This window comes from Corythoichthys intestinalis, chromosome 10, assembly GCF_030265065.1.
Source record: "Corythoichthys intestinalis isolate RoL2023-P3 chromosome 10, ASM3026506v1, whole genome shotgun sequence".
In the NCBI taxonomy this organism is placed as follows: Eukaryota; Metazoa; Chordata; class Actinopteri; order Syngnathiformes; family Syngnathidae; genus Corythoichthys; species Corythoichthys intestinalis.
Window position 1 is genome coordinate 34,487,195 of NC_080404.1, and position 15,017 is coordinate 34,502,211.

Sequence of the window (15,017 nt, forward strand, 5' to 3'; positions counted from 1 at the left end):
ATAGTAAAAAAAAACATAAAACATTGAAAAAAAAGCTTCTTCAAAAATTTGAAAATAAATTAATTCAGTTCTGGCCTTTCCTCTTCCTCGAGTTTATTTAATAATGCATTAGCTTGCGCTAAATTTAGTTTTTGATTCATTCCGCACATTTCAAAGTCGCTCGCTCAATCCCACTGGCCATCGCTCGCTTCCTGTCATCTCTCACCTTTGGTGGAACCTCGCTCTGCAATTTATTAGAAATGTTCATATTACGTCCGTCCTTTGTGACCTCACAATGGCTCCTGGCATATGTAGTTTTTCGTGGTGCAACGGTTTTAAAAAAGGACAAGAAATGATGGAAATATGGCGATAAATACGCGGTCCATGCAGCGTTTTAATGTTTATTTATGAGCGCAATAAAACTATAAAACTCATATAACATTATTTCCTGTTTGGTCGAGAAAAAAACGAGATCAAACCTCAACTTCCGCACTTTCAAACTAGACCAAGCAGAGGCATGTGGGTGATGTAATTACAACGTGACAAAGTTTCAAAGACGACATGTGCGCAAGACAACTTTTAAGGGTCAACTACTATTGACAGCGATAGGTGTTCAAAGGGGCTGCCAATGCAAAGTTGTTGGCACCTTTAAACGATGGCTCCATGTCATGCACTGAACTGTCTGAGCTGGCCCGATCCCGCCGCGGCTTGGATCTCGACCCTCCACCGGAGCTGTCTTTGAGCGCACTGCACCTGAACAACACAAAAATGATACAAACAAAGCATTAAAAAAAATGTATAAGTTCCTGACATCAATAAAAATGGACAACCCCACCCCATATTACAGTGGGGAGAACAAGTATTTGATACACTGCTGATTTTGCTGGTTTTCCCACTTGCAAAGCATGTCGAGGTCTGTAATTTGTATCATAAGTTCTCTTCAACTGTGAGGGATGGAATCTAATACAAAAAAACAGAAAATCACGTTGTATGATTTTAAAATAATAAATTTGCATTTAATTGCATGAAATAAGTATTTGATACATCACAAAAATCGAACTTAATATTTGGTACAGAAACCTTTGTTTGCTATTACAGATACCAAACGTTTCCTGTAGTCCTTGACAAGGTTTGCACACACTGCAGCAGGGATTTTGGCCCACTCCTCCATGCAGATCTTCTCCAGAGCCTTCAGGTTTCGGGGCTGCTGCCGGGCAACACGGACTTTCAGCTCCGTTCATAGATTTTCTATCGGCTTCAGATCTGGTGACTGGCTAGGCCACTCCAGGACCTTAAGATGCTTCTTACGGAGCCACTCTTTAGTTGCCTTGGCTGTGTGCTTTGGGTCATTGTCATGCTGGAAGACCCAGCCACGACCCATCTTCAGGGCTCTCACTGAAGGAAGGAGGTTGTCAGCCAAGATCTGGCGATACACAGCCCTATCCATCCTCCCCTCAATACGGTGCAGTCATCCTGTACCCTTGGCAGAGAAGCAGCCCCAAAAAATGATGTTTCCTCCTCTATGTTTTACGGTTGGGCTGGTGTTCTTGGGGTTGTACTCATCCTTCTTTTTCATCCAAACACGACGAGCCGAGTTTGGACCAAAAAGTTTAATTTTGGTCTCATCCGACCACATGACCTTCTCCCATTGCTCCCCTGGATCATCCAGATGGTCAGTGGCAAACTTCAGAGGTGTCTGGACCAGAGGTTGCGCTAGACATTTTCGTTGTCTGTCATTTTGACTGACATGGTCATAAAAATCCGGTCATAGTCTATTTTTACCCGTCACTTAATTTTTTTAAATGATAATGATGACATATTCAATAGTATTTAGTTTTCATTCATTTTTAATTAATATTGTAACGCTTGCCTGGCGGCGAAAAATTAGACACGGAAGTCGTGGTATTTTTCTCCCTTTTTACTCTGCTTACCGCCAACAACTCCGCCCCCAAAGAAAAGGAGGCAACGATATAGACCCCAATCACCAACGTCACACAATGATCTTAATTGTGGTTGTCAGCCCAAAATCTTCTAAATATATATTAAATGCATCTTACCAGATATAAAAAGACTACTACATAGTCTGTGGTGATCGTTTGGTGCCCAGATTTCTTGTCAAATTACAGCAGTCCATCTCGCTCTCATCTTCGCGTCTCTCAGAATACGGTAGAACTTCAAGTCTCTCCGTCTATCTTCTCTGTTACAGCAACCAACCGCCACACACGCCTTCACCATTTTGATTATTAATATTAACGAGCAGAAAAACACGCCGTAATAGGAGGCATGTACGTAGCGGTAATGTATAAACATGACGGGCTGACACACAATATGGCGGCTCCGGTCAGGGGGGCGGAGTTGTGACGTCATGTGATTGGGGTCTATACACAGGCGGCAATCTTGTCCATCAATTGGATGACGCGCTGGCACACCGGGTGCACCAATAAGAACCTCGCGTTGATGTGTCAATCACGGTGCCGCCGCCAGACCCCGGTTACACTACAATATTCTGACAGAATAGCCAACGACGTCATGCATTAAGAGAGACAATAGCTAATTAATATGCTAACTCGCCACCCTGTGGTCTGGGGTGTGAATTGCAACCTGTCAAAATGACTGACGGACTTCAGTTTTTTCCGTCACCGTTTTAAAAAACCGGTCAACGACGGAAAATTTCCGGTTAACGCGACCCCTGGTCTGGACATGCACTGGCTTCAGCAGCGTGACCTTGCGTGCGCTGTAGGATTTTCATCCATGACGGCGTAATGTGTTTCCGATAGTTTTTTCTTCGAGACTGTGGTTCCAGCTCTCTTCAGGTCATAGACCAGGTCCTGCCATGTAGTTCTGGGCTGATCCCTCACCTTCCTCATGATCAGTGATGCCCCACGAGGTGAGATCTTGCATGGAGCCCCAGAACGAGGCAGATTGACCGTCAACTTGAACTTCTTCCATTTTCTAATAATCGCTCCAACAGTTGTTACCTTCTCACCAAGCTGCTTGCTTATTTTCCTGTAGCCCATCCCAGCCTTGTGCAGGTCTATTATTTTATCCCTGATGTCCTTACACAGCTCTTTGGTCTTGGCCATTATGAAGAGGTTGGAGTTTGTTTGTTTGAGCATGGTGTCTTTTCTACAGGTAACAAGTTCAAACAGGTGCAGTTACTTCCGGTAATGAGTGGAGAACAGGAGGGGTTCTTAAAAAAGAACTAAGAGCTGAAATATTTACTAGTTGGTAATGAACCAAATACTTATTTCATGCAGCTAAATACAAACTTATTTAAAAATTATTCAATGTGATTTTCTGGATTTTTGTATTAGATTCCGTCCCTCACGGTTGAAGAGAACTTATGATACAAATTACAGACCTCTACATGGCTTGCAAGTGGGAAAACCAGCAAAATCGGCAGGGTATCAAATACTTGTTCTCCCCACTGTATATTCGATCCAAGCTATGAGTCATTTGGAAAGTTTCCCGGTGCTCTCTGGCCTACAAGTTATTTTTGAGCAGCTTTAAAATTTTAAAAAGCAACAAAAATCAATCCCCCCCAAAATATTTTTCTTTAATACTTGGGCTGTGCCTATCGCCTTGAAACTTGTGTGCGCGATATTTTTGCATTAGGGCTGATTAATTGCGGACTTATTGTTGCCTGTATGTTTAGTGTTTGACAGTAGACGGTAGACTTTAGCCTATAATAGCACGCTAGTGATTTTTTGGGGGAGGGGTAGGGGGGTGTTCCCTGGGCTCATAGTGCTTCTTGAGCAACTTTGAAATTTTGCGCCCTGTAAATACAGGTAGTCCCCGGGTTACGAACGAGTTCCGTTCCTAGGCTGGCGAGGTAACCCGAATTTCCGCTTATGTCGGAATTAACCCTTTAAGTACCCCAAAATACCCCCGAAACCTCATAATAACTGCAAAAATATGTATTATACGTCATCTTAATAAGACAAAGTAAAAAAAAATACTGTGAGGTACGCTGTGTTAAATGCTGTTATATTCAATGAATATTCGGGTTTGAAAAAAAAAAAAAAAAAACTATTAGGGCTTTACTCGCAAGTGAGTCGCTTTATTGAGAGAAAAGGTTGCTCTGGCAAGAGTAGGGAGGGGAGGGGGGGATATCATGGCCGCTAAGGTCGCCAGCGTCGCCTCTCAAAGGGTATGTAGTGCCCTGGGAAAATTTTAATATTCCATCATTTATCCATAAACGCATGCCTTTTGTATTCATATCATGCCACTTCGTGTAATTACACACAAGAAAATGAGAGAAATTTGGCTCGATTGTCAAGCTAAAACAACCGGCACCCGAGATCTGGCAGATTGTGTGCGTGACGTCACGACAAGTGAAGAGAGTGCCACCGGCCACTAGGGGGGCAGCACCTGTCTGCATCAATATAATTCCTTCTAGTGAGGGGAGAATTAGGGGTGTTTTGAGCTGTTTATGCTGATGCATTGTGTTTGTCCTGCACATATTCCAGGTTCCCTCATGAAGAAACACCCCTCGTTGTCAATAAAAGAGAATTCAGAATTGACAGTGAGGGGTGTTTCTTCAACAAGAAAAAGGCTCAGTGCTTTAATACTGAATGGCGGCGATGATGGCAGACAATTTCGTTTCTAGTTTCAGCGACGAATCCGACGTAGAAGGACGTAACGAATGTTCATCTAATGGTAACCAGGAGAGTTACGAAGCTTTAATCGGTGTTTTAGGTTACCAATTTGAGCCCAAACGAACGCCAATGCAGCGTAATGAAACGGTCATTGAGGGGAGCAATGACACTGATGAAACATCGGCAGCAGATCGTGTGGGAAACAGCAATGATTTATTTTGCATTTCTTTTTGTGAAGCTGATACACCGTGACTGCAAAATAAAGGAATGCATAGAATAATTATCATTTATTGCGCTATCATAGCTTTTCGCTCTGCCGACAGACACAAATATGAATGGGATCAGAGGATTTGTTCTATATATTTTACGAATGATAATGTATACATGTGTCCAGTCCTGTATCCAATGCGTGACATTTTTTTATTATAAAAGAGTACTCACTCTGGCCATTTCGAGCTTGGCTGCTCCCCTCCTTTGCTTAGCTTTAGCCTCCTTTACCAGTCATCGTCCTCTTTCTTGATATCTCGGGACATTTAGGTGGCTGGGCGTGTATGGTCGGCACCGCATCTCCTTTGAGCAGCAATCTTTTAGCAAAATCCGATTTCACTTGTCCATAGTTCGAGAAGCTTTCAGGTGGAAAATGCGCACCACAGAAAAGCGTGCCGGAGGCTGTGTCTAGAAAATTAGCCCTCTTTGCACGGACGAACTTTACCCATTGTCTGTGTAGTCCAGCTTTTTTTTTCGCGTTCAGGAACTCATGGATACTATATTCCGATAAATAACTATTTGTACACCGCATAGCACAGCAGTTTTGAACCATCTTTGTGATGTTTTGGTCAAACAAACCCCAACGCTACTCTCTCGTCGTTAAAAAACAATGGCACCTGGCTCCGCCTCGACTGTCAATCACTTGTCGTGACGTCTCCGCCCCATTCGGCTGTTTCCGGAACACTTTCGGAAATGTTCGTCATTTTCGATCTATTTTCGATAATTGCTCATTAATGTGATAGACTTTTTTTGTTAACTTTATCAATATTTGTTATCTTGGCACATAACGGTTCTATTGATGTCTCACACCCCCTTTGCCGCTACATACCCTTTAATGCGAGCCCGACGTCTGAACTCAGAAAACCTGATTAGAACTCGCAAGAAGGGAGAACAGCATGAGAACAGGGAAGTAGGACTTGACGCGGTCAGGACCTGCAGGCCGGCGGCGATGCTGCTGGGGGAAGAGGGGATCCTGACATGGCAAGAACTTTACTATTTACGATACTTAAAAAAAAAAAAAAAAAAAAAAAAAGTCGACTGGAGACAGAATGCCGGACGAGACTCCGGTGTCGTAAAGTCGAAATCACGCAAGTCGGGTACGTCGTAACCCGGGGACTAACCATAGGTGGACTTTGACTTTTGGGGCAGGGGGGGCACAATCTGTTGATGACCCCAAAACGCAGTTTCAGCAATAAAATTAACTTACAAGAATATTTATAACAATAAGTTGACAGCGTTTTTTGTTTCCCATCATTCTTGAGGGGAATTCTAAATCAGGCTGCTTAGGCAATACTTTTCGCCATGATCATCATCCATTGAATATGGTACGCCCGCCGGTGTCGTGCCAATGTAGTTACCCCAGTCAAAAATTGTGTCCCCTGGGCGGAGCCATTTGGAGCTAGATGTGTGTCTTTATTATTCAATCCAAAAAAAGTTGCTTCAATTAAAAAAAAAAAATTGCTTCAATCAAAATATTTATTTACAACCCAAAAAAAGTCCCATCAATCAAAAAAAAAAAGTGTTTGAATGGATAATTAAATTTGAAACTCCAAAACATGCATGTGAAAGCTATTTTTCTTTTATTTATTTATATTTTTTTGATTGAAGTGAAGTTGTTTTTAATTGTTAGTAATGTTGATTTGTGTTTGGGCCACATCTTGGCTAGGACATTTTTGACTTTATTATTCAATCAAAAAATAAGTTGCTTACAATTTTTTTTTTTCAAAAAGAAAAATCACTTCAATCAAAAAGAGAAAAAATTCAATCATGGAAAAAGTTTTTGAATGCGAAAAAATATTCGAGATTGAAAAATTTGTATTTGAACACTTAATTTTTCATTGAAAAAGTTTTCTTTGACTGAAGCAATCTTTTTTGTGTTTTGGCCATATTATGGGTATGACATTTGTGTCTAAATCATTTAATCCCCCCAAAAGTTTCTTCAATCAAAAAAAATATATTTTCAATCAAAGAAAAAAAAAAATCATTTGAAAAATACAATTGCCCTCCCCTATTTTTTGGGGAAAATTATAAATGGTGTTAAATGGTGTTATACTTATATAGCGCTTTTCCACCTTTCAAGGTGCTCAAAGCGCTTTACACTATCTCGCCATCCACCTACTGGTGACGCAGCACCAGGAGCAACGTTGGGTTCAGTGTCTTGCTCAAGGACACTTAGAGAGAATTGAACCCACAACCTCTGGGTTGGGGGACAACTACTCTACCACTGGAGCCACGCCCCCATAAGCAAAGCAAATGACCGTCTAAGTTGCTAGTCACATGATCTGTTCGAAAAATTATTTTGACCCATTATAAAAAAAATTTTTTTGTTCATTTCATTCATTTTTGTTGCAGTTTTATTGCTTTGCAACTGTAATATACATATATAGGAACGTCAATTACATGCAATGACACTTTTCGGCCACCAGGGGGCCCTGAATTCCACCTATGGGACTACCTGTATTGATTATTTATTTATTTATTTATTTATTTATTTATTTATTTATTTATTTTGCATGTTTGGGCCTCGCCGGGAATCGTGGTACAATTTTTAAAAATCATCCCCTCAAATAAAATGCCCCTGCAGGGAAAAAAAAACTGGTCCGTACCGAGAGTCCTGATTTTCCCAAAATTCCCTGGTCTAAAAGGATGTTTATGCTTTTGAAAATAGTGTAAAAATTGACAAAAATAACGCTCCCCACTATAAAAAAAAAAAAAACAAAACCTGCCCTTTTTGTCATATTTAGAAAAGCAAGAGGAAAAATACATATGAAAGATATATTGGGTACATGTGTTTGGACTGACCTGTCCGAGGTGGACGTTCCAGGGTGACTGACTGATCGTCTCATCTGGACACAGAAAATTTCAAACAAACATGAATACAAATAGCCTATGGATGGCCATCAAACATGAAGTTTGTGTCTGACCCTTTCAGGTGGTTGCAGGTATGGTGTGAGGCTGTGCTGTGCTAAGCTCATACACTCCTCCAGCGTCCTGATGAAGGTGGCACAGGTGGCGCTAAGTAGCGAAGCCTGCCGAGCACATGCAAAATCTTATTGCGCTGTTGACTAGGTTTGAGGAAGAAATTTTTCACAAATTTTCTGCAATGATGTGGATAGAGGTCCAATCCATTTTGACTTGGGAGGCTGGCTGCAAATGATCATGAATGATCACTGCCAGCCCATCCATTCCAAATGGACTAAATGTTTCTCGCCGTCAATAGCAGTCAAATAGTTAATTGTTCAAAATTTTAAACCTCAGGAGTGGACATGTCTTTGGCGTCTGTGCTGCTCTGTAATTGGATGGTTTGGACCTGCTGGACCAGGAGGTCACAGTAAAGACGAAGCTCAGACATTTTGGTCCTCAGACAGTCTGGACCTACAATATGCACACATACAAGAAAAGTGCAATAGTGAAACCTCTGCTTAAGATTAGAAATTGGATGTTTGTGAATAAAAAAGGCTCAATCTTTACACATATTTAATAACACCAAGTTGTAGATGTCCGATTTTGTACCTTTATGTTTGTGCGCATCGAACGTTCCTACTTTAGATGAGCCGAGCGCCACCAACCAGCGTTGTCTCTCCGCCGCGTTCACTGCCCTCACGTAAAAATGTTGCTCTCCGGGAATGATCAGCTCTAAACGCGTGGTGTCCGTCGGGTGAACTGAAACGCAAGCATCGTCAGTGGCGGCAATTAAATCTGTGAACGCTTTTCACGTGTTCCTCAACCAACCTTTAATTTCACACACAGACATCTTTATGGAGCCTTTGCTCCCTTTGCCTACGTCGTCTTCACTGTCGTAGTATGAGATGATGCCGTTGTCCAGGACAAACCAGCGTGGCTGCCAGCCTGACACACAGACACGCACACAAACATTTATTAAATAAAAAAGACCATTTCAGCATTAGGAAGGTTATTGACGTGTTCCCTTAGTTTCAGTGTTGTATGTGGTACTTTTGTATCACTTAACACACAGTAACTTTTCACAAAGAAACTGTTTGCATAGACTTCAAAAATCTATTGACCTGAAACTTCGTCATTCTTTGCTTCACGCCTTATCAGAGGGGGCCGAGCTTCATTTAGTAATAGCCGAAGACGGCACACGCTCATGTCGGATTTAAGCTTGGATTTACTTACGATTGGATTTAACTACGAAAGCTGTACCGCATACAAACAGGAAGGATAGTCTCAGGAGTGATTTGTTCGAGGATTCAAGGTAAATATGATATTTTTCGTACCATGCATGCGTGATTGAAGCATTTATTCGCAGGAATTTTCTTCTTTGTTTACACATGGAGGCGGCTAATTTTCGTAACTGACTAGCCTCGTAGTTGGCAATATTTACGCAAAATAAATGCTACCTGCACGGTTGCTTTTAACCAATAATCTAGACTGTTTTATGTCTATATCTTTGAAGAATTCGGGTATTTAAGTATTTATTCACAAGAATTTTCGCCAGAAAAGCTCCTTTTACGCCAGGCGGCCGCTAGCCTCTTTCGCTAACATAGTAGTATGGTACTTCGTCAATATACGTAAAATAAACGCTAAGTGTACGGTTTCTTTGCTTTTAACCAAGAATGGAGACTGTTTTACGTCCACATCTATGAAGAATTCGGAGATTTAAGAATTTATTCACAAGAATTTTTGCCAGAAAAGCTCCATTTACGCCAGGAGGCTGCTAGCCTCATTCGCTAACATAGCAGCATGGTACTTCGTCAATATATGTAAAATAAACGCTAACTGTCGCTAACTGTATGGTTTCTTTGCTTTTAACCAAAAATCAAGACTGTTTTACGTCCATATCTATGAAGAATTGGGGGATTTAAGCATTTATTCACAATAATTTTCGCCAGAAGAGCTCTATTTACACCAGGCGGCCGCTAGCCTCATTCGCTCACAGTATATAGTGTTGATATGATAATAAAGGGATATTCTATTCTATAATAAGTTGTGATTGTATATAGAATTGATTAATTACCTATTTACACATTATTTATGATTTATTCTGCATGTTTTCCTCAAATATTAAGTTTCTGATGTTAAATTGAGTGATGTATTAGCTGTTGAAAACTTGCAGTTAATAAATTAGCTGTTGAAAACTTGCAGTAAATAAAAAAAAATTAAGTTGCTATCTTGGTCAAAAACATATACATTAAATATTGCTATTGATCCTGAAAATATAGGTGATTATCTCTACATTAGGTGATTTTTCTACAGCTAGTGTAAAATCTGAGACTTTTATAGCCATTTTAAGTTGTGTTATACTTATATGGAAAATAATTCATCAGGATTTTATAAGGGAACTATTTGAATTTTTTTATGCTGCTGCTCATGGAGACTCATATGTGGCTAAGGTAGGTGCCTGTTTTGGTTTTAGTTCAGTAGCAGCTTTGGTTTTGTAAATATTTGATTTTTTTTTAAATAGGCCCCCTACGAATCGGGTCTTTTTTCCGTGTCATGTCAATAGGTTATGAAGTCTATGCTGTATGGTCAATTTAAAAACGTGATTGGAAATCGGGCGGATCGCACAATTTTTCAGAGGATCGGAATCGTGTGACAAGGATCAGGTTTTTAATTTTTAAAAATACGTTTCTGCTTCATGCTGTACAGCTTCTCACCCTCCCTTCTGCTTGCTCAGCAGTGCGACCAAACTTGTTTCTTTTCCTTGGTCAATAGTGCAGCTGGTGTTTGGTACTTAAAGTTAACGATGATTGACAGGTTTGTAGCCTTGATCTAGCGAGAGTAGGCTCGGTAGCTCCATGATCAAAGGCACAAATGTGTTAATTTTTGCTTAGTTTGTTACATACCCGTCTGTGTCAACTCATTCAAAGGGCCGTTTACATGGTGGCTCTCCGAGAATACGAAAAATTTCAAATTTGCATTTGCGTCTCCATTTCAACAATGTCGCGATTCCGCATGAAAACGATGTAGTATTCTTGCCAAGCCCTAGGGGGCAGTCCAGCTTTACTGGGCGACAGAGAATGATGCACTTTGACCCCACCAAGCTCCCTCAGCCCGGAAAAAAATATGCCCGCCCACTCGAAGCAATGTCATTTTATTTTTGTTCAAAAAGGCACAAAAATTGAAATGTTCAACATATTTATTTTTAAATATTAATAAAACAGTAAATTAAAGCCGACATTCCGCCATATTTGCTGTTTTTAATGTTTAGAAGCACCGCTGCGCACGCCCAATGTGACGCGTACGAGTGCTGACGTTAACGGCGCGGTCTCGCGCCACAGGAGCCTTTGATATGCATGCTGAGGAAGTCCCCCTCAACCCCCCGCAATCGGATTCTTCCACTTTGGAGGCAGGATTCCGAATTTTTTGTCTTCGCCGACACCATATGCACGCGAGGCGAGTCCGCAACTCAGCCATTGCGTCTTTGTGTCGCAAAGTCGCCATGTAAGCTGCCCCCAAGTGAGAGGCTGTTCTCAGCAGTGTGAGCGTCAAAGCGTGGATGAATTTGAGCGGACAGACTCAATGAAGCATTTAATAAAGACAAACATTTTTCAAGTTATGCTTGTTTAAAAATAATTCACATTATGAAGGCGGCACAGTGGGACAGTGGTTAGCACGTCCACCTCACAGTTCAGGGATCATTGGTTTAACTCTGGCCTTCCTGTGTGGAGTTTGCATGCTCTTCCTGTGCCTGTAATGGCTTTCTCCGGGTTCCTGCCACATCCCAAAAAAACTGCATGGACTGCTGATTGAACGTTCCAAATTGTCTGAAGGTGTAAATGTGTGCGTGGTTGTGTCGATGTAAGACTGGCTGGCAACCTGTTTAGGGTGTACCCGCCTTCTGCTTGGAGTTTGCTGTGATAGGCTCCAGCATTCCGCGGCCATCATGCGGATAAGCAGTTCAGAAGATGAATGAATATCATGGAGAGTGATTAAAATATGGAGCTACAAGTGATACAATGAAAAATGTGGGGAAACAAGTTAGGTCGAACCAATGCAAAAAAAAGTAAGTGTGGAGCCTTGTCAATATACACCTACCGGCTAATTTATTAGGTACACCATCCAATCCAATGGGTTGACAGCGCCTTGCATGGCAGCAGCCCCATTGGTGTGTGAATGTGTGCGTGAGCGGGTAAATGTGTGCTAATGTAAAGCGCTTTGGGCATGGTAACCATGCAGATAAATGCGCTATTTAAGTACTGTCCATTTACCATGCTAGTAACGGGTTGGACCCCCTTTTGCCTTCAGAACTGCCTCAATTCTTCGTGGCATAGATTCAACAAGGTGCTGGAAGCATTCCTCAGAGAGTTTGGTCCATATTGACATGTTGGCGTCAAACAGTTGGTGCAGATTTGTCAGCTCCACATCCATGATGCGAATCTCCCATTCCACCACATCCCAAAGATGCTCTATTGGATTGAGATCTGGTGACTGTGGAGGTCATTTGAGTATAGTGAACTCATTGTCATGTTCAAGAAACCAGTCTGAGATGATTCCAGCTTTATGACATGGCACATTATCCTGCTGAAAGTATTCATCAGAAGTTGGGTACATTGTGGTCATAAAGGGATGGACATGGTCAGCAACAATACTCAGGTAGGCTGTGGCGTTCCAACGATGCTCAATTGGTACCAAGGGGCCCAAAGAGTGTCAAGAAAATATTCCCCACACCATTACACCACCACCACCACCAGCCTGAACCGTTGATACAAGGCAGGATGGATCCAAGCTTTCATGTTGTTGACGCCAAATTCTGACCCTACCATCCGAATGTCGCAGCAGAAATCGAGACTCATCAGACCAGGCAACATTTTTCCAATCTTCTATTGTCCAATTTTGATGAGCGCAAATTGTAGCCTCAGTTTCCTGTTCTTAGCTGAAAGGAGTGGCACCCGGCGTGGTCTTCTGCTGCTGTAGCCCATCTGCCTCAAAGTTCGACGTACTGTGCATTCAGAGATGCTCTTCTGCCTACCTTGGTTGTATCGGGTGGTTTTTTTGAGTCACAGTTGCCTTTCTATCAGCTCGAACCAGTGTGGCCATTCTCCGCTTACCTCCGGCAACAACATGGCATTTCCGCCCACAGAACTGCCGCTCACTGGATATTTTTTCTTTTTCGGACCATTCTCTGTAAACCCTAGAGATGGTTGTGCATGAAAATCCCAGTAGATCAGCAGTTTCTGAAATACTCAGACCAGCCCTTCTGGCACCAACAACCATGCCACGTTCAAAGTCACTCAAATCACCTTTCTTTCCCATACTGATGCTCGGTTTGAACTGCAGGAGATTGAGGAATGCTTCCAGCACCTTGTTGAATCTATGCCACGAAGAATTGAGGCAGTTCTGAAGGCAAAAGGGGGTCCAACCCGTTACTAGCATGGTGTACCAAATAAAGTGGCCGGTGAGTGTATATCGGAATGTTAATTTCTTCAAATTTCATTCAGGCCTTATTTATACTTTTTTTTTTTTTTTACTTTTTAAATGAATTCACAGATAGACTTATAGTTCTTAAAAATATACGTTATTATGAGTTAAAATAATTAGATATTGAAAACCCTCTTGATGTTTTCGTTTTTATACAGTTTGTAAAATTAGTTTAACTAGTAGGTCGCCATTGTTGTTGATGTCGCAGGGCGGTGACGTCACATGGTTAAGCTGCCGGGTTTCCAGAGTATGACTCTAGCGAGATAAACATGTCATCTGTTCAACACTTTCAATTTGAACCCAAGAAGAACATTAATGAGGATGACAGCACTCTCAATATTTCACAAAACGAGCAGCAAAAGCAAAATGAACAGGAAAGACGGGATGAGACATGATGAGAGTCGGACAAAAAAAAGGTGTTCTGACAAAATTTGCTACACCGGCGAAATGTCTACAAGAGGCGTATTTGACACCCAAAGTACTTCTGTGCGCTTTCAGCTTGTTTTGTTTAGATGCATACAGACAGAACATACTAAAGATGGCTAAAGAAAATATTTAAAAGTATTACTATCTCATAAGGGTGGTTTAAATATGCTACGTGACTAATGTGGTCAACAGATCAACAATCTGCTTTAAAGCTACAACAAGAAAACACAATGCTTAAAAGTATGAGAGGGAAACATATGCAAATAGTATTTTGAGGCACATAAAGGTAATAAAACACTCAATAAAAACACAAATAGGAAGTACTCGCCACATGTGCGCACATGTGCACATGTATTGGACGTCTTGCCGGGTAGAAATAATTGCTGTAACCCGGTAGTATTCGTCGAGTGATAGTGACAATACACGTCAACACCTCGAGTGTCCATAAAACATGGCTCCTGTTTTGTACTTATATTTAAATATTTACTTGTATGCATTACGTAGCCTTTTATTATTAATCAAAGCAATCACGCATTCACATTCTGGTTAGTTTTAACATATACCATTTGGTGTCATAATAGTAAGCTCAGTTATCTTAGCCCTTTGAAGACCACAAAGGTGTAACATGAACCCCCCTCAGTCTACTCAAGTCTTTGTTCATCTAATCACGGGAAGTCACAGGACAACCCCCAGAACTGTTCCTTGTTGACCAATGGTTTGAATGAGTGAAGTAAACGCCCACTAGATTATAAAATGTAAGGTATATATTGGAGTCAGATTCTGAAATGTGTGTGCCTCATTCATTAAAACATGTGTTTATTGTTTGATCGCACCCTGAGACTCTCAGTATTTGTGTGTCGACTCCATTTTTATTAAAGCCTCCAGAACAGAAAAAGAATGTGCGGCGTTGAAGGTACGAGGTCGAGAGCCAATGCCAACACTTTCTCTGTAGGTCAAAACATGTACTAACTATTATAGATTTTTAAATCAGTGGCAATATTTTATGTGTTTCTAATAACATATTTTAGTAAAAGAACAATTGTGGCTCATTAGAGCCTACAAGTCTTTAGATCCGAGGTTCATTTTAAGGGCTAAAAAGCAATAAAATAATCCAGAAATAGAATGACATTGCCAAAAAAATACAAAAGTACATACGTTTCATACTCCACAACACTCCGAGAAAAAGCGCAAGCGGAACTATTGTAAAAAGTACGGTACTGTAACATGATTGGAACTTTTGTTCAAACAAAAATAAAAAAAACTTTTTGGGTATCAGATCGGGGTTCGATATTGGCAGACTCTCTAAATCGTGTGACTCGGACTCTGGTTCATCTGTGATCGGGACATCCCTAAGATGTTATATAT

General features: G+C 41.1%; 1 protein-coding gene across 1 annotated transcript in view; it reads right to left on the minus strand.

Annotated features, from left to right (window-relative positions):
• The window catches only part of LOC130923281 (pleckstrin homology domain-containing family A member 3-like), a 29,438-nt gene that overhangs the window by 9,126 nt on the left and 5,295 nt on the right, over positions 1–15,017 (minus strand). Inside the window, exons 2-7 of the mRNA XM_057848876.1 lie at positions 8,577–8,693; positions 8,358–8,507; positions 8,098–8,219; positions 7,769–7,873; positions 7,647–7,690; positions 626–732 (exon numbers count right to left, since the gene is read on the minus strand). Of these exons, the coding sequence (XP_057704859.1) occupies positions 626–732; positions 7,647–7,690; positions 7,769–7,873; positions 8,098–8,219; positions 8,358–8,507; positions 8,577–8,693 (645 nt within the window). The remainder of the gene's footprint in view (positions 1–625; positions 733–7,646; positions 7,691–7,768; positions 7,874–8,097; positions 8,220–8,357; positions 8,508–8,576; positions 8,694–15,017) is intronic.